The sequence below is a fragment of the Papio anubis genome, chromosome 12 (assembly GCF_008728515.1).
Source record: "Papio anubis isolate 15944 chromosome 12, Panubis1.0, whole genome shotgun sequence".
NCBI lineage: Eukaryota > Metazoa > Chordata > Mammalia > Primates > Cercopithecidae > Papio > Papio anubis.
In genome coordinates, this window is record NC_044987.1 from 110,258,834 (window position 1) to 110,286,511 (window position 27,678).

The 27,678-nt window shown below is 40.1% G+C and overlaps 1 protein-coding gene and 1 long non-coding RNA gene across 5 annotated transcripts in view; one reads left to right on the top strand and one right to left on the bottom strand.

Annotated features, from left to right (window-relative positions):
- LOC108581898 overlaps positions 1–27,678 on the bottom strand; it is a 69,722-nt gene that overhangs the window by 4,585 nt on the left and 37,459 nt on the right. The gene's annotated exons all lie outside the window — the stretch shown is intronic.
- On the top strand, positions 11,503–26,831 carry MS4A1 (membrane spanning 4-domains A1). 4 transcript variants are annotated; one of them, XM_009185943.3, is made up of 7 exons: positions 11,503–11,645; positions 19,071–19,245; positions 19,710–19,829; positions 20,977–21,033; positions 22,615–22,851; positions 23,695–23,757; positions 24,991–26,818. In XM_009185943.3, exons 2-7 carry the CDS (start codon positions 19,087–19,089, stop codon positions 25,207–25,209), a joined length of 855 nt encoding a protein of 284 aa, XP_009184207.2. In that variant the 5' UTR covers positions 11,503–11,645; positions 19,071–19,086; the 3' UTR covers positions 25,210–26,818. The 4 variants fall into 4 exon arrangements, with proteins under 4 accessions (XP_009184207.2, XP_003909813.2, XP_021781383.2 ...); XM_003909764.5 differs by having other exon boundaries at positions 11,508–11,645; positions 23,656–23,757; positions 24,991–26,827; XM_021925691.2 differs by having other exon boundaries at positions 11,513–11,645; positions 19,071–19,197; positions 23,656–23,757; positions 24,991–26,831.

Consider the following 27,678-nt stretch of genomic DNA (forward strand, 5'->3'; position numbering starts at 1 on the left):
CAGCCTGGCCTATAAGAACAAAACTCCATCTCACAATAAATAAAATAAATACATAAAAATAAAAATGGACTATCTATAGTCTTTGAATTCATTTATTTTAAATAAATAAATAAAATAAATATTTAATCGGCACATAAACGATGTTCTTTTCTATTATTTCAGGGAAGGAGTCAATGAAGGCATCTTAGTCTTCTTAACAAGTTACAGATAATCTGTCTCTGAGTGGCATGTTTTCTGTTTCTACCTTGGAGCCAAATAGTGCTCACACTGAAAATAATAATGTCTGTTTGTTTGGGTATTACCTCTATTTTGATCTATAGCACAATTTTGTAATTCGGATCATCACCCCTGCACTTTGTACCACATGGGCATATTCTTTCTTCCCAGTCATTGCCGCAATTATCTTGTCTGTTCTTTGTGTAATATGTTCTATGTGGGCCGCTGCATTAAACTCAATTTCTTGGGCAATTATGGAAATTCCAGTGTGGCTGCAGTTTAACTTTGCATTCTCTATGCATATGAGGTTTCCTAAATAAACTTGAAGAGTAGCATAGTTTAAAAAATATATATCTTGGGCGGAGCAAGATGGCCGAATAGGAACAGCTCCAGTCTCCAACTCCCAGCGCCAGCGACACAGAAGACCGGTGATTTCTGCATTTTCAACTGAGATACTGCGTTTGTGTCCCTGGGGAGTGCCGGACGATCGGTGCTGGTCAGCTGCTGCAGCCCGACCAGCGAGAGCTGAAGCAGGGCGAGGCATCGCCTCACCTGGGAAGCGCAAGGGGGAAGGGAATCCCTTTTCCTAGCCAGGGGAACTGAGACACACAACACCTGGAAAATCGGGTAACTCCCACCCCAATATTGCGCTTTAAGCAAACAGGCACACCAGGAGATCATATCCCACACCTGGCCGGGAGGGTCCCACGCCCACGGAGCCTCCCTCATTGCTAGCACAGCAGTCTGTGATCTACCGGCAAGGCAGCAGCGAGGCTGGGGGAGGGGCGCCCGCCATTGCTGAGGCTTAAGTAGGTAAACAAAGCTGCTGGGAAGCTCCAACTGGGTGGAGCTCACAGCAGCTCAAGGAAACCTGCCTGTCTCTATAGACTCCACCTCTGGGGACAGGGCACAGCTACACAACAACAACAACAACAACAACAAAACAGCAGCAGAAACCTCTGCAGACGCAAACGACTCTGTGTGACAGCTTTGAAGAGAGCAGTGGATCTCCCAACACGGAGGTTGAGATCTGAGAACGGACAGACTGCCTGCTCAAGTGGGTCCCTGACCCCTGAGTAGCCTAACTGGGAGACATCCCCCACTAAGGGCAGTCTGACACCCCACACCTCACAGGGTGGAGTACACCCCTGAGAGGAAGCTTCCAAAGCAAGAATCAGACAGGTACACTCGCTGTTCAGAAATATTCTATCTTCTGCAGCCTCTGCTGCTGATACCCAGGCAAACAGGGTCTGGAGTGGACCTCAAGCAATCTCCAACAGACCTACAGCTGAGGGTCCTGACTGTTAGAAGGAAAACTATCAAACAGGAAGGACACCTACACCAAAACCCCATCAGTACATCACCATCATCAAAGACCAGAGGCAGATAAAACCACAAAGATGGGGAAAAAGCAGGGCAGAAAAGCTGGAAATTCAAAAAACAAGAGCGCATCTCCCCCGGCAAAGGAGCGCAGCTCATCGCCAGCAACGGATCAAAGCTGGACGGAGAATGACTTTGACGAGATGAGAGAAGAAGGCTTCAGTCCATCAAATTTCTCAGAGCTAAAGGAGGAATTACGTACCCAGCGCAAAGAAACTAAAAATCTTGAAAAAAAAGTGGAAGAATTGACGGCTAGAGTAATTAATGCAGAGAAGGTCATAAACGAAATGAAAGAGATGAAAACCATGACACGAGAAATACGTGACAAATGCACAAGCTTCAGTAACCGACTCGATCAACTGGAAGAAAGAGTATCAGCGATTGAGGATCAAATGAATGAAATGAAGCGAGAAGAGAAACCAAAAGAAAAAAGAAGAAAAAGAAATGAACAAAGCCTGCAAGAAGTATGGGATTATGTAAAAAGACCAAATCTACGTCTGATTGGGGTGCCTGAAAGTGAGGGGGAAAATGGAACCAAGTTGGAAAACACTCTTCAGGATATCATCCAGGAGAACTTCCCCAACCTAGTAGGGCAGGCCAACATTCAAATCCAGGAAATACAGAGAACGCCACAAAGATACTCCTCGAGAAGAGCAACTCCAAGACACATAATTGCCAGATTCACCAAAGTTGAAATGAAGGAAAAAATCTTAAGGGCAGCCAGAGAGAAAGGTCGGGTTACCCACAAAGGGAAGCCCATCAGACTCACAGCAGATCTCTCGGCAGAAACTCTACAAGCCAGAAGAGAGTGGGGGCCAATATTCAACATTCTTAAAGAAAAGAATTTTAAACCCAGAATTTCATATCCAGCCAAACTAAGTTTCATAAGTGAAGGAGAAATAAAATCCTTTACAGATAAGCAAATGCTTAGAGATTTTGTCACCACTAGGCCTGTCTTACAAGAGACCCTGAAGGAAGCACTAGACATGGAAAGGAACAACCAGTACCAGCCATTGCAAAAACATGCCAAAATGTAAAGACCATCGAGGCTAGGAAGAAACTGCATCAACTAACGAGCAAAATAACCAGTTAATATCATAATGGCAGGATCAAGTTCACACATAACAATCTTAACCTTAAATGTAAATGGACTAAATGCTCCAATTAAAAGACACAGACTGGCAAACTGGATAAAGAGTCAAGACCCATCAGTCTGCTGTATTCAGGAGACCCATCTCACACGCAGAGACATACATAGGCTCAAAATAAAGGGATGGAGGAAGATTTACCAAGCAAATGGAGAACAAAAAAAAGCAGGGGTTGCAATACTAGTCTCTGATAAAACAGACTTTAAACCATCAAAAATCAAAAGAGACAAAGAAGGCCATTACATAATGGTAAAGGGATCAATTCAACAGGAAGAGCTAACTATCCTAAATATATATGCACCCAATATAGGAGCACCCAGATTCATAAAGCAAGTCCTTAGAGACTTACAAAGAGACTTAGACTCCCATACAATAATAATGGGAGACTTCAACACTCCACTGTCAACATTAGACAGATCAACAAGACAGAAAGTTAACAAGGATATCCAGGAATTGAACTCATCTCTGCAGCAAGCAGACCTAATAGACATCTATAGAACTCTCCACCCCAAATCAACAGAATATACATTCTTCTCAGCACCACATCGTACTTACTCCAAAATTGACCATATAATTGGAAGTAAAGCACTCCTCAGCAAATGTACAAGAACAGAAATTATAACAAACTGTCTCTCAGACCACAGTGCAATCAAACTAGAACTCAGGACTAAGAAACTCAATCAAAACCGCTCCACTACATGGAAACTGAACAACCTGCTCCTGAATGACTACTGGGTACATAACGAAATGAAGGCAGAAATAAAGATGTTCTTTGAAACCAATGAGAACAAAGATACAACATACCAGAATCTCTGGGACACATTTAAAGCAGTGTGTAGACGGAAATTTATAGCACTAAATGCCCACAAGAGAAAGCAGGAAAGATCAAAAATTGACACTCTAACATCGCAATTAAAAGAACTAGAGAAGCAAGAGCAAACACATTCCAAAGCTAGCAGAAGGCAAGAAATAACTAAGATCAGAGCAGAACTGAAGGAGATAGAGACACAAAAAACCCTCCAAAAAATCAATGAATCCAGGAGTTGGTTTTTTGAAAAGATCAACAAAATTGACAGACCACTAGCAAGACTAATAAAGAAGAAAAGAGAGAAGAATCAAATCGACGCAATTAAAAATGATAAAGGGGATATCACCACCGACCCCACAGAAATACAAACTACCATCAGAGAATACTATAAACACCTCTACGCAAATAAACTGGAAAATCTAGAAGAAATGGATAATTTCCTGGACACTTACACTCTTCCAAGACTAAACCAGGAAGAAGTTGAATCCCTGAATAGACCAATAGTAGGCTCTGAAATTGAGGCAATAATTAATAGCCTACCAACCAAAAAAAGTCCAGGACCAGATGGATTCACAGCTGAATTCTACCAGAGGTATAAGGAGGAGTTGGTACCATTCCTTCTGAAACTATTCCAATCAATAGAAAAAGAGGGAATCCTCCCTAACTCATTTTATGAGGCCAACATCATCCTGATACCAAAGCCTGGCAGAGATACAACAAAAAAAGAGAATTTTAGACCAATATCCCTGATGAACATCGATGCAAAAATCCTCAATAAAATACTGGCAAACCGGATTCAACAACACATCAAAAAGCTTATCCACCATGATCAAGTGGGCTTCATCCCTGGGATGCAAGGCTGGTTCAACATTCGCAAATCAATAAACATAATCCAGCATATAAACAGAACCAAAGACAAGAACCACATGGTTATCTCAATAGATGCAGAAAAGGCTTTTGACAAAATTCAACAGCCCTTCATGCTAAAAACGCTCAATAAATTCGGTATTGATGGAACGTACCTCAAAATAATAAGAGCTATTTATGACAAACCCACAGCCAATATCATACTGAATGGGCAAAAACTGGAAAAATTCCCTTTGAAAACTGGCACAAGACAGGGATGCCCTCTCTCACCACTCCTATTCAACATAGTGTTGGAAGTTCTGGCTAGGGCAATTAGGCAAGAGAAAGAAATCAGGGGTATTCAGTTAGGAAAAGAAGAAGTCAAATTGTCCCTGTTTGCAGATGACATGATTGTATATTTAGAAAACCCCATTGTCTCAGCCCAAAATCTCCTTAAGCTGATAAGCAACTTCAGCAAAGTCTCAGGATACAAAATTAATGTGCAAAAATCACAAGCATTCTTATACACCAATAACAGACAAACACAGAGCCAAATCAGGAATGAACTTCCATTCACAATTGCTTCAAAGAGAATAAAATACCTAGGAATCCAACTTACAAGGGATGTAAAGGACCTCTTCAAGGAGAACTACAAACCACTGCTCAGTGAAATAAAAGAGGACACAAACAAATGGAAGAACATACCATGCTCATGGATAGGAAGAATCAATATCGTGAAAATGGCCATACTGCCCAAGGTAATTTATAGATTCAATGCCATCCCCATCAAGCTACCAATGAGTTTCTTCACAGAATTGGAAAAAACTGCTTTAAAGTTCATATGGAACCAAAAAAGAGCCCGCATCTCCAAGACAATCCTAAGTCAAAAGAACAAAGCTGGAGGCATCACGCTACCTGACTTCAAACTATACTACAAGGCTACAGTAACAAAAACAGCATGGTACTGGTACCAAAACAGAGATATAGACCAATGGAACAGAACAGAGTCCTCAGAAATAATACCACACATCTACAGCCATCTGATCTTTGACAAACCTGAGAGAAACAAGAAATGGGGAAAGGATTCCCTATTTAATAAATGGTGCTGGGAAAATTGGCTAGCCATAAGTAGAAAGCTGAAACTGGATCCTTTCCTTACTCCTTATACGAAAATTAATTCAAGATGGATTAGAGACTTAAATGTTAGACCTAATACCATAAAAATCCTAGAGGAAAACCTAGGTAGTACCATTCAGGACATAGGCATGGGCAAAGACTTCATGTCTAAAACACCAAAAGCAACGGCAGCAAAAGCCAAAATTGACAAATGGGATCTCATTAAACTAAAGAGCTTCTGCACAGCAAAAGAAACTACCATCAGAGTGAACAGGCAACCTACAGAATGGGAGAAAATTTTTGCAATCTACTCATCTGACAAAGGGCTAATATCCAGAACCTACAAAGAACTCAAACAAATTTACAAGAAAAAAACAAACAACCCCATCAAAAAGTGGGCAAAGGATATGAATAGACATTTCTCAAAAGAAGACATTCATACAGCCAACAAACACATGAAAAAATGCTCATCATCACTGGCCATCAGAGAAATGCAAATCAAAACCACAATGAGATACCATCTCACACCAGTTAGAATGGCGATCATTAAAAAGTCAGGAAACAACAGGTGCTGGAGAGGATGTGGAGAAATAGGAACACTTTTACACTGTTGGTGGGATTGTAAACTAGTTCAACCATTATGGAAAACAGTATGGCGATTCCTCAAGGATCTAGAACTAGATGTACCATATGACCCAGCCATCCCATTACTGGGTATATACCCAAAGGATTATAAATTATGCTGCTATAAAGACACATGCACACGTATGTTTATTGCAGCACTATTCACAATAGCAAAGACTTGGAATCAACCCAAATGTCCATCAGTGACAGATTGGATTAAGAAAATGTGGCACATATACACCATGGAATACTATGCAGCCATTAAAAAGGATGAGTTTGCGTCCTTTGTAGGGACATGGATGCAGCTGGAAACCATCATTCTTAGCAAACTATCACAAGAACAGAAAACCAAACACCGCATGTTCTCACTCATAGGTGGGAACTGAACAACGAGATCACTTGGACTCAGGAAGGGGAACATCACACACCGGGGCCTATCATGGGGAGGGGGGAGGGGGGAGGGATTGCATTGGGAGTTATACCTGATGTAAATGACGAGTTGATGGGTGCAGCAGACCAACATGGCACAAGTATACATATGTAACAAACCTGCACGTTATGCACATGTACCCTACAACTTAAAGTATAATAATAATAAATAAATTTAAAAAAAAAAAAAGAAAACATGCTAAATGAAAGAAGCCAGTCACAAAAGATCATACATTGTTTGATGCCATTCATATGAAATATCCATAATTGGCAAATATATAAATGTATAAATAGATTAGTAGTTGCCAGTGGCTCGAAGGTAATGGGTATGGGGGGTGGATGGTAATTAGTACAGATAGTTTCCAACTTATGATGGTTTGGCTTATTATTTTTCAACTTCACAATAGTGTAATAGAGATTCACATTCAATAGACACCATTCTTCGAGCACCAATACAACCACTCTGTTTTTTACTTTCAGTACAGTGTTCAATAAATTGCATGCAATATTCAATGCTTTATTATAAAATAGGCATGGTATTAGATAATTTTGCCCAACTGTAGGCCTATGTAAGTGTTCTGAATATGTTTAAGGTTGGCTAGGCTAAGCTATGAAGTTCAGTAGGTTAGGTATATTAAACGCATTTTCAACTTATGAAATTTTCAACTTATAGTAGGTTGAGGATGTAACCCTATCGTAAGTCGAGGATTGACTGTATAAGGCTTGTTTTTGGAGTGATGACAATGTTCTGGAATTAGATAGTGGTGATAATGGCAGAACTTTGTGAGTATACTTAAAACCATGAATTGTATACTTTATGTGAATTGTATGGAATGTGGATTGTATTTCAATAAAGCTATTAGTACAAAAGAAAAAAAAAAAAAAAAAAAAAGAATTTCTTAAACAGATCCCAGAACATGAATAGTACCAATAGGAACTGATACAACCCACTTAGTCGTTATTAAGAATGTTACACAAGTGTGACAAGAGCAGCTACAAATCAAAGCCTTTTAGCAACAGAAATAACCAACAAAATTAATGAGATATAGAATATGTAAAATCCTCCTATACATTAACAGAAAAATACAACTTGATGAGAACTTAGTCCAACGCCATGCACAGCCATTTCACAGGAGAAGAAAACAAAAGTTAATATATGAAAAGCATTCAATTTCTTAAGTAATTGTGGAATGAAAGGAACTCTCCTACCACGATGGTATGAGTGTAAATGAAGACAACCACTTTAAAAACTAATTCCCTAGTAAAGGTAAAGATACACATGCTTTATCACCCAACAATTCCACTGTTAGTTAATATATACAAGAGAAACTCTTATATGTGTGCAACACATGACATGTACAAATGTTTCCAGAGCAGGATTGTCTGCAATACCTCAAATGTCCACGGACAGAGAACAGATCAATTGTACCACATTCCCTCCTGGAGGACCACATATTGCTAAAAATAAATTACTCGAAGCAAATCAACAAAGATGAATTTTACACATTTAATGTTGAGCAAAAAAAGCAAGTCACAAAAGAACATCTTATTAATTCTACCTAAATAATGATTACAAAACACAAAAACTAAGCAATATGTCGTGTGAAATATAAACATATGTGGAAAGACAAAATATAATGAAAAGGAAGAGAGTGATAAACACCAAATTCAGCATAATGATGAGCTCTGATAAAGAGGGTGACTTGGGGAAGGATAACACGAGAGCCTTCAAACGTATCAGCGACACTCTTGTATCTCTAATCATGGCTGTGGGTACATGGTTTTTTGTCCCACTGTTACAAGTAATTTTTCATATATATTATTTAATTTTTTGAGAAATACAATTGAGAAAGCAAAACATTTTGTTTTCATTAAATTGTTTATTACATAATGATATTTTTGTAGTCAACACCTGCAGAAAAATGTTACTGTTACATATCAGTCTCCAATGATAGCATATTTATTGGTACATAAGAGAAAAAAAACTCTTTTCAATAACTATGAGGTCATATAATTGCATTTTTTTCTTCAGCTATATTCCCACATCACAAAAGCAAAGGGAGTGATCCAGTAATCTGCACACGGGAGTACATCAGACATTTTTATATCTTAAAACGAATAATAATAAATGTTTTGCCATTTAAAGCTGTGTCACTTGAACAAATTAATCTTTGTGGGCTTAAAATTTTTATACTAGAATTCAATAATCATAATACCTACCTAATGGGTTTACTGTGAACCTTCAATGAAACGTGGAAAGTGAGTTTATCAGTGCCTGGAACTTAAAAATCACTTAGTAAATGGTAGCTTTTAAAATTTATCATTGAGATTTTCTTGCTCTAAACATCACTTATTTTACCATTTACCAGCTTTGCAACTTGGGAATGGCTTCCTCCATTTCCTGAACTTTAGTTTCCACAATTATAAAACAGAATCAATATTATATGTGGGGTAAGGTTTATATGTGGACAATTCTTGACATAAAAGTAATTATTTAATTAATAATACCTTCCTAGCTGTTCCAAATGTAAAGCAGTCCCTTAAAATAGAAAGAAGACCCTGTAAACTATAAAGTTCTTAAGTACTTCAATTTACATTTTCCTTAGTATGAATTATTTACAAGTGCAGCAATGGGATTTTCTGACCTGTAACCAAGTCCTATTTGCAATTAGATCTTTAGCCTCACCTCTGACGAGCCCTATGTCTCCTTTACCAATTCTCTGACGCCAAAACCCTCCAACAGCAGATAATTCTGGGTGCCAGGGCCTTGCAGAGCAGTTGGGAACATGGCATAATGTTACTCCTTAATGTTGGAGAGCCTGGGGACAATCGCCTGGGTGAAAGAAACAGCCAAACAGAACTATTCTTTCTCAGGATTGCCAGGGACACGGCAATCCCAAAAACTGACCCTGCTTTCAAGGGACAAGGAGACAATGGCTGATTAAGGCAAGGACACAAATAATTATGATGTAGCATACAGTTTTCACACAGAGGGCAATGATGAAAAAAATTGGAGTGCTAGGACGTGCAGAGAGTAAAAAGGAAATTCACGTCAGGAAAATACGAACTGAATAAAAGTTGGCACACTTTTATGTAGACTTTAAGATTGTCTTTTGGAAGCAAGGTTACTAGATAATGAAAATAGGCTTAATTCAAAGAGAAATATTTTACATATGTTATCAACCTAATAAAATATTCTCACGCCTTGGGAGAAGAGTGATGGTGATACACCAAACAAGGTGCTACTGACAAATCCAGATTGTAGTGAGAATTTCAACACACTCAGGCACTAAAATGTTGATCATTCAAATCAGCAAAGACAAGTAAATGTTTATGTATTCATACAACTTCAAGTTCAAGTTTATTTGGGAAGAATCATACATAGAGCCACCTAAGTTATCTTGCTGGCCACAAAGTAGCAAACAACCTGAGACTGACTGGGGAAATACAGGGCTCAAACAGAGAAAAGGAGGCAAAAGACCAGGTTGTGCAGCCATAACTCAAGTCCCTTGGCTGCCATACATTTGCCAAGTCCTGACCCTGTTCCCATGCCAACTAAAATGAAGGCACATGCCTCTAATCACCCCACCCATCCAGGACTCAAACCTCAAATCATCCACAACTCAGACCCTAGGTAACTGTCCTCCCATCACCAACCACTCAAGCATTTCAGCAGATATGCATAGACCCTCAATTAGAATGTTAAATGGATGATGGATCTTCTGTTCCCACTCTCCTTCACTCTACAGCATTTCTGAGAGGTGACTGCATGGCTTTTTGAGTATTCTTGAAGAAGTAAATTCTCTATTCAAATGGTAGCCAGTTCCCCTAATGAACCGCTCCAATGATTTTTTTTTTAAAGTGGCATCTTTTTAAATATCACACCACAATCAGCCTTCCCAGAACTACTTCTTCCCAGTGGATCTAATCCTATGGTTCCAAACTATTTTAGATTTAAAAAGAGAGGCAGAAAGAGAAAGAGAGAAGAGATGAAAGAGACAGGAATGAACCTCGAATTAGGCAACAGAGCTGCCTACCATATTTCATCCTTTTAGATTAAACGAACAAAGAATTACCTAACTATAGCTCTGTATCTCTAATAAAATGAAGCAATGAACAAGAAAATAAAAATGTAATTTAAAATCCCACATATGAACATAAAAGTTGAATACTGTAGGGGGAGAGAGAGGACAATATCTTTGGGCAAAACTCTGATTCACATCCCAAATATTTAGACTCTCCTGACACCACCACCTTCTTCCATTTCCCTACTTGATCTAGCACTGGGCTTGATGACCCTGCGGCTCCAGACTAGACTAAAAAGAGAGGGGACACAAGGGAACTTGACAGATGGAAGAAAAAGGTGGGTTCAGAGGTGAAAGTGCTATTTCAATTTACATCTCCAAATATGGAGGCTAATTCTTGCTTTGAGTGGCTGGGTACATGTACTACGGCACTGAAGTATACTTTTAGGCCATTTCTGCTAAATCTGACACAAGATATATACATGGTTCATTAGAAACCTAAGTGTGAGCAAATGAGGACAATATTTGAGGACCCCTAAGTATAGTGCTCCCAAGTGTACAGCCTCAGTGATTCTTGAATCTCTGCATGGATGCCTCCTCCCCACCTACTCAGCCCTAAAAGTGAAGCAAGAAGGTGAAATCCAGTGCTAACAGTCCGTCTTTGGCCAACTTCTAGACTCTTTCTTGTCCTTAGGGACCCGCCATCCACACCTGCTTATAGGGTGGGGGCTGCAGAAGTTCTTCTAATTAAGGTCACATGAGCATGCCAGGCAGTCCCCTGGGGTCTTTTTCAAGAAGTGAAACCTGGTAAGGCAGAAACTTTTTCTGCACCTCCTTCAGCTATGGTAAGTGTTAAACCAAAGTAATTGGAGCGAAGCCCAAGGTAGCGGAAGCTACTGATTTCCTGTCACCTGGTATCTATCAGCGATTTCATCCTCAGGCCTGGACTACCTCACTCACCCTCCCAGTGTGCTTGAGAAACGAGCTGCACCCACTGAACTCTGCAGCCAGCATCCAAATCAGCCCTTGAGATTTGAGGCCTTGGAGACTCAGGTAAGGCATCAATTTGTTTTCTTTACATGACTTAAAGGAGGTGATGGATAAGGTATAGAATGGTTTTGAAAACTGGAGGTTCTTGGTCTTAATTCTAGAGTTTCCCTAGTCAGACTTCCTAAAAGTTCTATTACTTAAGGAGGGGTGATGATAACAAGGCTTGCTGCCCACTCACTCCTCTAACCACTCTCCCTCTCAACAATTACCCTACGCAGTCAACTGTGAAATCATTCCACAAAAGTAGTAGATTGCAGCATAGAGATTAAATCATGGTTTCTAAACCATTGGGTTCAAACTGGAGCTCTACCACTTACAAGCCATATAACCTTGGGCAAATTGCTAAACCTCTAAAGGCTCAACTTCCTCATCTATAAAATGGGGTCAATGGTAATACCCACTGTATTGTGAAAATTAGAACTAAAATCCTGCATCCCTTAGGACTTCCCAATACCAAATGAGAAAATAAACAGTCATAGCCATAATGAAAAAAAACTCCATTCCTCTTCCTTTAAATGCTTTTGTCTACATTAAATGTAAATATACCTAGAAGTACAGGTGGCTTTACAGGCTAACATTTTCTGGAGGGGATTTGTGGACATCAAGTTGAGCACGAAATCCTGCCTCAAATCTATCACATGGAAAACCAAGAGCGAGAGGGCCACTGCAGGTGGGAGGTAGCTCTAATGAAGGAAAACAAGGATTAATTTTAATCATGCTATTACTGTTTTCTGAATCCAGTATATAAGTGACTCCCTGTTTCCCATAAAATGGCTTAGTCTCACTGAGAATCTGGTGGAAAGAAATGTTTAATCCAGCATTGTGAGCATTTGTGTGTGTGCGTTTTGTTTGTTTGTTTGTGTTTTAGTGGAGACAAGGTTTCTCCATGTTGGTCAGGCTGGTCTCTAGCTCCCGACCTCAGGGTATTCGACTGCCTCAGCTTCCCAAAGTGCTGGGATTACAGGCATAAGCCACTGTGCCTGGCCATTGTGAGCATTTGTAAAGCTTCCCTGAGGAAGTAGCTGAGTTTGATGTTCAGCTTAACATTACTGAACTCATAGGACATAGAAAACAGGTTCCCTCTGCAAGTCTAGTAGGACACAGGATTCTCCGAAGAAAGTAGTTGGTGTCTAGTAAGGAAAGCAAAGAGCTGGGAGCTCTGAAGAATTCCTTGCAAACAGGCAAGGAGAGCAGGAACGCCCTCAGGTGATGAGCATATCTAATGCAGAGTTTGATTGAAAGCAAAGAGGGAGGGAGAAGGAACACTTCAAAGTTGAGAAGGTTCAAGAAAGAAGGTGGAGGACATGTGTAGACCGGTGGCTCTGGTGGCGAGAGTGGGCTATGAGCTTGGGAAGTCATATACGGCTGAATTCCAAAGGCCTGGAGGGGTCAGATGAAGGGTTTCGCCAGCAGGTAATGACAGGCCAGCAAAGGAGTTCAGGCTCAGGAAGAGCATCACGCAAAGCAGTGACTGGGAGCTTGATGTAGTGGCCTGTGGACAATGGATTGGAAAAGAGAAAGACTGAAGGCAGAAAAGCATGAATGGAAATGAGAAACTCACAGGTTACTCTGGATATAGAAAACAGACCCACATGCAAAATGTGTTGCATAGGTAGAAATGGTATGACTTGGCCACTGACTGACCAATAGCCAAGATGAAGATGGACTGAGAGATGATGGAGCTAAAGTGAAATGTGGTCCCAACTATCTAAACCTTGGTGGCAGGAGAAACAAATAAAACAATCTGAGACATGAGGCCTGAGGAAAGACCACTGACTTTACAGCACAGTCCTCAAAGATAAGTTTCAGTTTCAGTGACCAGGGGAAACTGGTTGCGAAGCATTGAGAAGTGAGTGGGTGGAGAGGAGGTAGGGGAAGAGAGTGGGTAGCAAAGCTTTGAAGAAGCTGCGGTGAAGAAAAAGGGAGCCTGGGCAGTGGCCAAGAACATTGCTAGATTAAAAGAAGAAGGCTTTGGGATTCAGGGGCACCGCAGTACATTTTAGTCATTAAAGGAGTATTTAGCACCTTAGCAAATGCAAATTATCTCATTTTCTCAAAATGATACTTTGAAATGGGGAAGGCAACTATTACCCTAAACTTACAGAGACCACAAGAGGAGCAAGCAAGAGAGCTGAGATTAACTGTCTGCTACATATTGCCAGAAATTGGGAGAGTGAAGGTACAAAGCAGAAATAATTTCTTGGAAGGGCTAACAGCTTGGTTGGACTGAGATGGGCTGAAAAGCACTGAGGGAAGGGAAGCAAGAGCATTCTTCCTTGGAGATAAGTGCACAGGAGGCCAGAAGGAATAAAAATGCAAAGCAATTTTGAGTGGAAAAGAATGAAGGTGAGGTAACAAAAGTGAGGTAGTTTTAGGCCGGGTGTGGTGGCTCACGCCTGTAATCCCAGCACTTTGGGAGGCTGAGGCGGGTGGATCCCGAGGTCAGGAGATAGAGACCATCCTGGCTAACATGATGAAACCCTGTCTCTACTAAAAATACAAAAAATGAGTCGAGCGTGGTGGTGGCCGCCTGTAGTCCTAGCTACTTGGGAGGCTGAGGCAGGAGAATGATGTGAACCTGGGAGGCGGAGCTTGCAGTGAGCCAAGATCGCCTCACTGCACTCCAGTCTGGGCAACAGAGCTAGACTCTGTCTCAAAAAAAAAAAAAAAGTGAGGCAGTTTTAAATTTCTCAGTATATGATGGTACGAGTGGACTTAAAAGTCTATTCAAACCAAAACTCATAAAGGCTGTGAGATCTTCTTCAGTGGATGGACATGAAAACAGGGGTGCCTTTAAAAATAAAAAAACAGGCCTGGCGCAGTGGCTCACGCTTGTAATCTCAGCACTTTGGGAAGCCAAGGTGGGCAGATCACGAGGTCAGGAGATCAAGACCATCCTGGCTCACACGGTGAAACTCCATCTCTATTAAAAATACAAAACATTAGCCGGGTGTGGTGGTGGGCATCTGTAGTCCCAGCCACTCGGGAGGCTGAGGCAGGAGGATGGCATGAACCCAGGAGGCGGAGGTTGCAGTGAGGCCAGATCGCATCACTGCACTCCAGCCTGGGCAACAGAGCGAGACTCCATCTCAAAAATAAATACATAAATAAATAAAATAAAATAAAAATAAAAAAATATTTGCAGGAGTTAGTGTGAGTAATTAAATGGGGTACTGACTGATCACCTGAGTCTTGATTTTAACATTCATGCTGATTTGGACACCAGCAAATGTAAAATTTTATTGTTATCCTATTTTGGCTAATGTGGTCCATAATCCCTACTAATCTACCAACTAGTCTTTGAGCATAGCTGTGCATTGGGCACTAAGTCATTGTGAACAATTTATTTTAATGATAAGGCAAAACTGCGAGAATCTACAATCTCCATAGGAGTATGTGGGCTAGTTTTATGTATTTATGAATTCTCATGGAACGAAAGTTTTTCATTACAGAGTCAGCCCACAATGCCATAAATCAATTAATATATTTACCTCTCATATATATGAGATATATATATATCTCATCTCACATATATGACAGATACATATATCATCTCATATATATGAGATATATATCTCTCAATATATATATCTCATCTCATATATATATGACAGAGAGACAGTTTCCATAAAAGACAAAAAACAGAGAAAGACCTCATGTGTTTGTTTATAAACTATTTTATACAAATATTTGTTTAAGGCTTGTAGAAATATAGTTGCCATCGTGAGATACCATTTTAACAGAGAAATAAAATATCACACACACACACACACACAAACACACACACACACAGCCCTCGTGGTCATTATTGCCATTAGTTACAACAGGCACAGCCCAAGTAGAATTGGCTTACAGAAAAGGTTTATCTCACCAATAATACAGACACAGCTTTAATCAAGCAGTTGATTAATAAAATGAAATTAAAACAATGGTAGTCCAATCATCTCCTTCAGTTCAAACAATTGATGACCTTTGCACTTTAAGTAATCTTCACTAAAGTTACCCCCTAGGGCGGAGTGTAGTGACTCCCAGCTCATTCTATACTTGCCATATGATCTTCAGAGGTCTGAACCTCCATTTCCTCAATCTGCAGAAAGTAGTCAAAATGCCTACTTATGAAGGTATTGAGTGAGTTGGCAATACCATATACAATATCCCTAGTATACAGTAGGCGCTCAGTAAACAACTATAATTATCTGGACTAGCCTATGGTACAGCAGAAAAAGCATCAACGTCAGAGCCATGGTGACTGCCTTCTAGCTTGGCTCTGATGCTAACTGTGAGGTCTTTACCAAGGCACATTCTATACCCAGACTGCAGTTTCCTCATTTGTGAAATGAACAGAATGGTTTCTGAGGTTTGGACTAGCTCTAGAAATCCTACCTAGTGACCAGTATGCAAACCCTTTAGTGGGCTATATTGAAATATTCCTTTTTGTTAGAGGTCAAAGCAGATCCCCAGGATCGTGTGGCATCTGGCTATCTAGGGCAGGGGCAAAATCAAGTGAGAAACAACCAAAGTTTCTTCTCTTCCCTCTAGCCCATGCGCCAGACAGATAATAATTTTCAATCATTTTATAGTCATTCAAATAGTGCATATACTGGAAGGAGAAAAGAGGGGTTCATAAAGGAAAGGCTGAATTCCTATTTCTCACAGAAGACAAAGCAGCCTGGATGCCTCATTTGAGAGATCCAAGTCTTCATTTTAAATCTTTACTGGCTGGGCGTGGTGGCTCACAGTTGTAATCCTAGCACTTTGGAAGGTGGAGGCGGGCAGATTGCTTGAGTCCAGGAGTTCAAGACCAGCCTGGGCAACATGGAAAGACCCCATCTCTAAAAAAATATAAAAATTAGCTGAGTATGGTGGTGGTTGCCTGTGGTCCCAGCTACTCCAGAGGCTGAGGCAGAAGGATCCCTTGAGCCCAGGAGATAGAGGCTGCAGTGAGCTGTGATCATGCCACTGCACTGCAGCCTGGGCGACAGAGAGAGGCCCTGTCATGAAAACAAACAAACAAATAAGTATTTACTAATTTTGTAACTTGGAACAAGTAACCTAACTTCTCCGTGCCCTTGTTTCCTCTTCTATAAAACACAGGTGATGATTCACTCCTTGCCTATTCTATAAGACTGAGTCTATAAGACTCAGATGAGATGCCATGAGTCAAATTTGCTTCTAGCTCTAAAGTAGGTATAAATGTGAGTGACAGTAGTCAGCTGCCTGTTTTACATCACATCTGCAGCTACTCAGCTCTGATTGACTTCAGTAAGATATACTTCAGCCTATGGTCTAATGGCTGGGATGTGGCACTGGCTTCAGTAAGATATGTGACCTGAATAGACAGTCTTGATTTCCAATACATCTTACGTGACTTACAATCAGTAAAGACAAGAGCAACGATGTGTCCTCAAAAGAGGGATTTTCAGATTCCAGGAAAGACCCAATTGAGTCCACATAAGCACTTAACATAAACAACTGAATACTAAGGAAACCCAAGATGAAGACTGAAGAGAATCTTAAAATATCTGAGCGGGAAAGGGCCTTATTAATTGCCTTCTCACTTCGGAAATGAATAAATCATGAAAACTGATAAATAGCATTTACTACGCTCTCCGTTTGTCCTAGGCACAAATTATATACGTTAACTTATTTATGTCTTACATCTCAGAGAGGGGTACTGTTCTCACTTTACAGAAGGATAAAATAGAAACTAATGCTCAGTAAAGTACAAAGAAGAACAAGAATAGCAACAAAAATAACTATTTATTCCAACATGGATTCTTTGCATACATTTATTTCTTCAATAATATTTATTAAGAAGTAACTAAATCCAAGAATTATTTTAGATACTGAACAAGAGAGAACAAAATCTCAACTTTGATGGAACTTCCATTCTGTGGGGGAAGAGATAGATAATAAGCAAATAAATAAACAAGGTAATTTCCTACAGTGATCAATGCCGTAAAGCAAATAAGATAGGATTTTGTAAAAGACAGCAAATAGGAGTACGTGTTATAGGTTGAGGGTTCAAGGTAGGCTCCTCTAGGAGCTGACATTTGAGCTACACCTGAACCAAAAGACACTAGCCATGCACAGACCATGAGCCCAGTTAAGTGTTATAGCAGCCCATGAGATAAGAATTATTATTATTTCCATTTTACAGTTGAACCTGAGGCCCAGAGAATTTAAAGAACTTGCCCAACATATCAGAACAAATAGAGGATCACTACTGAAACCAGGCAATCCGACTTGGGAGGCCACAGTCATACATACCGCATTAGAAAGCCCTATAGAGCCTTTTTTTTTTTTTTTTTTTGAGACGGAGTCTCGCTCTGTTGCCCAGGCTGGAGTGCAGTGGTCGGATCTCAGCTCACTGCAAGCTACGCCTCCCGGGTTCACGCCATTCTCCTGCCTCAGCCTCCCGAGTAGCTGGGACTACTGGCGCCCGCCACCTCGCCCGGCTAGTTTTTTTGTATTTTTTAGTAGAGACAGGGTTTCACCGTATTAGCCAGGATGGTCTCGATCTCCTGACCTCGTGATCCGCCCGTCTCGGCCTCCCAAAGTGCTGGGATTACAGGCTTGAGCCACCACGCCCGGCCTTTTTTTTTATTTGAGATGGAGTCTCACTCTGTTGTCCCGGCTGTAATGCAGTGGCATGATCTCAGCTAACTGCATCCTCTGCCTCCTGGGTTCAAGCAATACACCTGCCTTAGCCTCCTGAGTAGCTGGGATTACAGGTGCACACCAACACACCTGGCTAATTTTTGTATTTGTAGTAGAGACGGGGTTTTGCCATGTTAGCCAGGTTGGTCTCAAACTCCTGACCTCAGGTGATCTGTCTGCCTTGGCCTCCCAAAGTGCTGGGATTACAGGCGCGAGCCACCATGCCCGACCTAGTGAGCCTTCTTGATGTGACTTGCACAAGGTGGCAGTTAGAGACAGAAGGAGGCCTGGAATCGACCCCTCCTGCTTCTACAGATAGTCCTCACCGTACTCTGCAATGTTGCCTCTGGCCCATCATAATGCACAAAGGCAGATAAGCAAAAGGACAAGGACAAGTCCATTGAAAATACATTTTTCAATATTAAAGCACAACAAAAGCATCCAGGAATAAGAAACAAAGAGGACATGCAGTCATATTTGCAAGGTGTTCTCTACAAAGATAAAGTATGCCCCAAACCCAGTTGCCAAGATCGCTGGCAGGGACTCCTGGGCCCACATGCTCTTCCTAAACAACCCCTCCATCTCCTTTCTCAGAACTCAGCAGTAGGCTTTGCCTCAGATCCAAGGTCACTCGGAAGAGGCCATGTCTACCCTCAATGACACTCATGGAGGAAATGCTGAGAGAAGCATTCAGATGCATGACACAAGGTAAGATTGCCAAAAATCTTGTTCTTGCTCTCCTCACTTTGTTATTTGTTTTATTTTTAGGAGTTTTGAGAGCAAAATGACAACACCCAGAAATTCAGTAAATGGGACTTTCCCAGCAGAGCCAATGAAAGGCCCTATTGCTATGCAACCTGGTCCAAAACCACTCCTCAGGAGGATGTCTTCACTGGTGGGTCCCACGCAAAGCTTCTTCATGAGGGAATCTAAGGCTTTGGGGGTAAGTCCGTTGCCTTCCATCCCAAGTCATAGGGATTTTCTGGCTGACAGAAGCTGATGCTGTAGGCCACATACAGAATTCAATCCAACTTGAAGAATTGGGATCCAACCTGATGTGTTCTTTATGTCTAATACAGCGGGCCAAATCAGGTGCATCAGATAAGTCACCGCCTAGATAACCTCTGGGTGATCTTATGTCACCTTTTGGTTTTGGGGTTTGTATATTCAGGGGTCCCCCATTCCAGTCCATTGCCAGAATCCCAGGCATACCTGCTCCCTGGAAATACCCCGTGTGGTTGAGGAAACAGATTTGAACAAGAAAAAGACAACATTCTTGGCACCTCCACTGCTTCCTTTAGGCATTCCTCACAGCTCCAAGTCAGGAGTCAGGGCTTCCAACCTCGTCTTTGCCTGCTAGCAGTGATGATTTCGGCTCATCCATTGCTGCCTCTGTTCTCTCCCCAGGCTGTCCAGATTATGAATGGGCTCTTCCACATTGCCCTGGGGGGTCTTCTGATGATCCCAGCAGGGATCTATGCACCCATCTGTGTGACTGTGTGGTACCCTCTGTGGGGAGGCATTATGGTGAGTAAAAGAATAGCAGCCATTTGGGAAATGAGGCAGACAAAAATGTTAAAAGGCTCCACAGGGATATGCCAGACTATTTCTGTGTTGAGGGAAATATTATTGGGTTAAACTAATTAAGAAGACAGGTTGACCAAATTGAGTATAAATCCCATGGTTGAGAGTCAGTGTTCCGGTTTCATGTGAATTCAGAGAAGGGGGCCCTGCATGGATCTCACAGGGACTGTCCAAAGCAAGAACACTCCAAAGTCAGTTCTGGTGGGGAGGGTGGCCCTAGACTTTTAGACTAGATAGCAAGATGTTTTAGAAAGCAAGAGGGAGCAGGAGCATCCACTTCTTCCCATCTACTCCTTCTTGCTTACAATTCTATTTAGTTGCTATGGTACCTGGTGAAATTTGTCCCATCACAAATCAGTCTTATTTTGCTTATCAACAGAGCAGCACTCTTTTGGCTGTTTTATGTACATGTTTTCCAAATCTGTAACCCTGTCTGGGTGTGGCACATAGGACAGTGATGTTTATTTCCCCATGACACTTTTCATAGTTGCCACTATAAGTCCAGGATTAAAATTTTCCAAACAAGTAGAGATGGGTTAGAACAAGAATTTCCTCCATTCTACAGCCTGAACGTGAGAAAAGGAAGATGAAAAATAGTCATCATCACTTCCTGTAACAGCCAGTGTTTTAATGGAGTGCCTGTGCTGTTCAGGTCAAGTATTTCTTTCTGCATCAATTCACTCTTCAGAGGTCATCAGAGTCATTTATGTCACTGTGAACCCCCAAAGGGCAGTTCCACAAGTTAAAAACAAAGAAAAACTAAAAATAAAACTTTTAAATTCATGGTATGAGTATTAATTGATGAGGAAATAGGAATTCTGTCTCTTTGGTCTTATTATATTCCTAGTCACAGATCCCCAGATGATTGAGTAAAAGGCATGAATTTAGTGTCACTGAGCCTGAATAAAGGAGAACTATGACGGCCGAAAAATGAATAAAAGTGATAAAAATGGGTGGATGGTTGTGTGAAGTTGCTGAAAGTGTAGGCTTCTTTCTGACCAGTTATCAATGTTAAAAAGTGATCTTCCTCTCTCCTCTTCCTCCTGCCTTGCCCACCCCTCTCCACCTCCCCCACCTCTCTTTTTTACAGTATATTATTTCCGGATCACTCCTGGCAGCAACGGAGAAAAACTCCAGGAAGTGTTTGGCAAGTAACCATATGTCCTTCTTTCCCACGTGTCAGAGAAGTACCTATTTTTTCGGTTAAAAACTGAGGCCCTTAAAAAGCCAAGGTATCACAGCCTCTCAGCCCTAAAAAGCAAAGACCCTCCACAATGTTCTTGTGATTTTATTCATGAAAAACTTAGAAGTGAGGTCTATCTGAAGTAGGTTCATGGGAACAGAACTAAAAGCAGATCCATGAAAACCATACCTACAGTCTTATGAATGTTAAATGCTGTGTGAAAATAATAGACCTTTCTGAAAGTCCTATCATTTCTCCCAGATCACCCTTTAGGAAAATTATCTGATCAATGTCATGATTGATTCAAATTCTAGCTAAGCTATTTTTTGGCCATAACATTGAACAAGTCAGTTTACCTCTATGTACCTCTGAGTTTTCACCTAGAAAGGAAGGGTAACAGTCCTTGCTACCATGTGACGTCACAATGGAGATGAAAGGCAGTAGAGTGTGGGATGGTGCTTCAGAGGCTATACGGTGCTACACTGCGGTCTTGCCCATAAAACCCCTAGCGACTCATCCACATCCAGAGGAAACTGGCCTGCAGAGATGCTGATGCTGCATGGATGAAAAAAGTTTACCAGCAAGTTTGCTCCCAAAAACTTCCACCCCCAACACTGTCTCTTACTAAACTGAGTCACTTTCATAATCAACAAGGGAATGGGTGGATTGAGATGGTTCCTCTCTTAAAGTGGCCTGAAAAACTCAGTTTTGGGGGAAAAACGTTTTACGACATCAAATTATTCTCCAGATACAGCCAGACCTACTGACTTGCCATGTGTAGGTCGTAGAGCCAGGAATGAAATATGTGCAGCATAAAATAATAATCAATAATCCCATATCATTATGGTACTTGTTACTTATATTTTCCTGTTTCAACCTTTTATCATCTTTGCAAGGTAGAACGTTCACACTGATGTTCTCGCACCTATGCTACCCGGAGACATCAGCCCTAATTGTATTTTGGAAGATAGCTAACTGGGGCTGATCGCAGCCCATGGCAGCAGGGATAGGTGTTGTTACTGTTGTTGCTTCTGCTCTTTTAATTTCCATTTATTTGATAGTACAGATCTAGAGGGTTCTAGTTGAACCTTCCCAACCTAGACTTCACAATACCATCCCACTAAAGTGTGATACAAGAACCGTCTTCTCTCTCTTCCCTCTACCTATTTATGAAGGCATATAATAAACTGGATAATATTTATCTTCACCTATTCAACAAATATTTATTGAATGCCTATTAGGATGGTGGCAGTGGCAGTGAAGGAAGTGCAAGGATACAAGATATAGAATCAAGGGTTACTCTTAGAAATTTTGCTTTGTAAAACAGATGGGTGGTGAATGAGATAGGGAAGACTGAGAAAACAACAGGATAGAGACATGATTTTATTTTATAGAGACAAGGACGTTAAAAACAACCGAGAGAACTTCAGTATATTTAGTTGTAGTTGCTTTGTGAGTCAGGGGAGTAGCATTTGGAATTCCCTCCCAGACTATGTTTTCCAAAGGGAAATCAAACCCAGTTAATAATCTGTGTCTCCATTTCAGGTCAAAGGAAAAATGATAATGAATTCATTGAGCCTCTTTGCTGCCATTTCTGGAATGATTCTTTCAATCATGGACATACTTAATATTAAAATTTCCCATTTTTTAAAAATGGAGAGTCTGAATTTTATTAGAGTTCACACACCATATATTAACATATACAACTGTGAACCAGCTAATCCCTCTGAGAAAAACTCTCCATCTACTCAATACTGTTACAGCATACAATCTCTGTTCCTGGTAAGTGTGAAACTGGACTGCTCTCCAGGGCGGAAGGATGACTGGTTTATTAAGATCATGAATTCTGGATTCATCCAGACCACCTGAGTTTGCTAGTTATTGTCTATGTAGCTGTGGGCAAGAATTTTAACCACACTCTGCCTCAACTTCTTCAACTGTAAAATGGGGATGGTAACACTATTTATCTAATAGGGTTGTTCTGAGTAGTAAGTAAGTTAATATATACAAAACATTTAGAACAGTGTTTGGTACCTAGAAGTGCTACATAAGCATTGGCTTTAACATTAATTATTGTTAACATCATTAGTGGCATTAATATTTATCATTATATTGACTAAGATGAGCACAGAAGAAATACCTAAGATGTTATGAATATCCTTTGCCCAAGGACTTTTAAACATAGAGTTTGAAAGAGATTTTTTTAAAAATGCATATCCCAAGGATGAAGAGGTCTCCTCGGCATGATGCCATACCAACTAAGACTGAATGCAATTTAATTTGAGACTCATTACTTATTCTTTCCTATATAGAATTGATTCTTCAACTGATTATTCATACCTTACTTTCTATCAGCAATACACATTAACCATCTGTTGTGTGCTGAAAGATGCTGAAAGATGTGTTTAGGGTTAGGGTTATAAAGACGCTGTCTCCTGTACTAGCAGTTCTCACAGCTAGTCATTACTTGTCTAAAGAATTGACCTCTTAATCATTCAATTATAGTCAACAATAACTTATTGAACATCAACAATGTTCTTTGTGTCATTATTACATTTTCACCTTCATTCTTCTGTTGTTTTTCAGGGCATTTTGTCAGTGATGCTGATCTTTGCCTTCTTCCAGGAACTTGTAATAGCTGGCATCGTTGAGAATGAATGGAGAAGAACATGCTCCAGACCCAAATCTGTAAGTAGTAGCCCCTCTGGCCACAACCTCCCTCTAGAAAATCCACATCCACAAAGGATCATTTATGGAGAATGTAATCTGATGAGTCGTTGAAACTAGGAGCTTGATTAAAAAAAAAAAAAAAAAAAAAAAAAAAAGGTCGTGGCATGTTTCTAGAAAGCGAATAATATCAATAGTAAGGAACGATGTCTTGAAATTTGAAATAAGTCTGTAGTTAGAGCCCACAGTTGTACATTCTGTGCATCGTCGTCTTCTTCTTCTTTTTTTTTTTTTTTTGAGACAGAGTCTCACTTTGTCACCCAGGCTGGAGTGCAATGGTGCGAGCTCGGCTCACTGCAACCTCCACCTCGTGGGTTCAGGCGATTCTCCTGCCTCACCCTCTCAAGTAGCTGGGATTACAGGAACCCACCATCATGCCAGCATAATTTTTGTATTTTTGTAGAGACGGGGGGTTCACCATGTTGGCCAGGCCGGTCTTGAACTCCCGACCTCAGGTGATCCTCCTGCTTCAGCCTCCCAAAGTGCTGGGATTGCAGGCATGAGCCACCGTGCTCCGCCTCTGTGCATCTTCTTCTTAACCTTCCCTGCTGCTTGACTTCAGGCTTCCATCCTGATTTTGTGATTCCATATTCAGCGTGTAAAAGCAAGATGGTTGAAGGTTAAAGGCTGACTAAAGTCACTAGTTCTTTGGTTTCATTTTTCAGTATTCCCCTCTTCCCTACTTTTCACCTAATTCCTCTTCCAAGACAATAGGTTAAAGGGCTCCACAAATGGAAATAAAAAGAGACCAATAATAGATATATTACTAACTGCTTCAGAACCAGACTGTTAGATTAATAGAATTTAGAAATCATCACTAATTACTTCATTTTGCATTTAAAGAAAAATAGTATCAAAGAGGGAAAATTCTTCTCCCAGAGTTATATTCACGAAAGGCAAATCAGAACAACAATCTAAACTCCTCTATTCCTGCAACGTTCTTTTCCCAATACCACGTGGTCATTCCAGGCACTATGGTAAATGTCTGCTGCCCTTGAAGATTTACTCAGACTTGAGTTTTAATAAGTGATTTGATAAGGATTTAAGCACCTGCAAAATAAATCCTGGCATTTAAAGGCATATAATAATAAGTAGCATAAAAACCAGGAGCTATTTGATAAATGTTTGTAGAGATTGTTGACAAAAGTGTCAATGGTAAAAGTAAAGAATAGTTTGTTTAATTTTGTGTTTTAGAGCGTAGTTCTCCTGTCAGCTGAAGAAAAAAAAGAACAAGTCATTGAAATAAAAGAAGAAGTGGTTGGGCTAACTGAAACATCTTCCCAACCAAAGAATGAAGAAGACATTGAAATTATTCCAATCCAAGAAGAGGAAGAAGAAGAAACAGAGACAAACTTTCCAGAACCTCCCCAAGATCAGGAATCTTCACCAATAGAAAATGACAGCTCTCCTTAAATGATTTCTTCTATTTTCTGTTTCCTTTTTTAAACATTAGTGTTTATAGCTTCCAAGAGACACGCTGACTTTCATTTCTTGAGGTACTCTGCACATACCCACCACATCTCTATCTGGCGTTTGCATGGAGTGACCATAGCCCCTTCTCTCTTACACTGAATGTAGAGAATGTAGCCACTGTAGCAGCTTGTGTTGTTATGATTCTTCTTTTGAGCAACTTTCTTACATTGAAGAAAGGCAGAATGAGTGCTTCAGAATGTGATTTCCTACTAACCTGTTCCTTGGATAGGCGTTTTAGTATGTTTTTTTTGTTGTTGTTGTTGTTGTTTTTCATTTTCTCCATCAGCAACCAGGGAGACTGCACCTGATGGTAAAGATATATGACTACTTCACGACATTCCTAAACTATCTTTTTTTTTTTTCCACATCTATGCTTTTGGTGGAGTCCCTTTTGCATCACTGTTTTAAGGACGATTAAAAAAATAACAACTAGGGACAATACAGAACCTATTCCATTTATCTTTCTACAGGGCTGACATTGTGGCATGTTCTTAGAGTTATCACACCCCATGAGGGAAGCTCTAAATGGCCAACACCCATCTGTTTTTGTAAAAACAACATAGCTTATACATGGACATGTCTCTGCCTTAACTCTTCCTGATTCCCACTCTAGACTATTGTTTGCATGTCTACCTACTTTTAGCCTTTATGCAAGAAAAGAAAAAAATGACCATAGAAAATGCCACAATGAGGTGCCCAAATTTCAAATAATAATCAACATTTCATTGTATTTATAATTTCCAGATGACAAAGTATTTCATCAAATAACTTCATCTGATGTTCCATGATCAAGAAAACATCCCTATCTCTATTTTACAAGTAATTCAAAGAGGTCAAATAACTTGTAAACAAGAAAAGGTAACTTATCAACAGTCATAACTAGTAATTACGAGAGCCTTGTTTCATAACGAGGTCTTCTTACTCAAATCCTGTGATGTTTGAGATAACCAAATTGTCTCTCCAATGTCTGCATAAACTGTGAGAGCCAAGTCAACAGCTTTTATCAAGAACTTACCCTCTGATCAGCACTAAACAAGCACTGAGAGACACAGAGAGTCAGAGTCAGATTTTACCTATGGGGATAAAAAGACTCAGACTTCTACCACATTTGGAAAACTACTTGCATCATAAATATATAATTAACTGGTAGTTTATATAAAGCAGACACTAAGTGCTATAGACATTCTCAGAATATCCTACTCGGAAACAATGCCAAATTAAAATGCCAAATCTGAGTCAATAGCTGCCTTACTTTTCAATTCAGATATATTAGTACCTTACTTAGAAATAATGTTAACCTAGGGTGAGGTCACTATAATCTGTAGTCTATTATTTGGGCATTTGCTACATGATGAGTGCTGCCAGATTGTGGCAGGTAAAGAGACAATGTAATTTGCACTCCCTGTGATATTTCTACATTTTTAGAGACCACTAGTGGAAGACATTCCTCAAAATTAGAAAAAAAAAGGAGATAGAACATTTCTGTCTATGTAAAGTTCTCAAAATTCGTTCTAAATTAATAAAATTATCTTTGTGCTCTTTTCTGCAACAGATGATTCCAACATGGGTGTTTGCCTATTCTTCTTTACTCTTGAAACATTAGACCATGGGAGGCTCTTACAGCCTTGAGTTCATATTTACAAAACCCCAATCTAGGTTTGAACTGTGAGGTGTCAGGTCATCAAATATTCATGTCTATATAGTCTTACACAGGTTCCCAAAGAAAATGTTCATGGGATAGGTCATTGATAATGGATTCCTTACTCCCAGAACTCCAGATGACTGAAATATATGAGAGAAGTAGGATAGGGCATGGTAGGGGCAGGCCTGAGAAAAAAAAATGAAAGTCAGAAATCTTTAAAAAAAAATACAAGATGTTATTTCTATCTTATTTTTTTCTCCATTTCTGAAATATATATGACGATTCCTCTCCAAACCCATGGTTTCTCCAAGAATTTTGAGTCATTTGTACAACCTCAAATAATTAGTTTTGGCTGACCTCACATAAGTTCTTAAAATAGGGGACATCTTTAATGTCTGCTATTAAAGAAGAATGAAAATTCCTATGACCTTCTCTCCGATGATCCCTTTGGCAATATAGAGTCAAATAATAGCATTGGCCAATAGTAAACATGCTTTGCCAAGAAGTGGAAGATATATTCTCCAGTCTTAGTTTTTCCTCTCAATTTGTATTTTCGTAAAAATAATATTATATCCACAAAGGAAATAAGCTTTGAAAACCCAATTGCACTCATTGACTAGGAGGCTGACATAACTTCTTTTCATTTTCTTCTGGTTGTCTTATAATCTTTGTTTATAATAAGGTGATAAACCATCCCAGTTTGTCTGAATCTGAGGGATTTTTCTGGGATACAAGATTTTCAATCTTAAAACCAAGATAGTCCCAGG

What these genes read in the sequence shown, in the direction of transcription:
- MS4A1 (XM_003909764.5), top strand. Translation starts at nt 19,087, where the DNA reads ATGACAACACCCAGAAATTCAGTAAATGGGACTTTCCCAGCAGAGCCA. An exon ending in CTCTGTGGGGAGGCATTATG is followed by an intron (nt 19,830 to 20,976) that starts GTGAGTAAAAGA and finishes TCTTTTTTACAG; the next exon opens with TATATTATTTCCGGATCACT. An exon ending in GCATACAATCTCTGTTCCTG is followed by an intron (nt 22,852 to 23,655) that starts GTAAGTGTGAAA and finishes GTTGTTTTTCAG; the next exon opens with GGCATTTTGTCAGTGATGCT.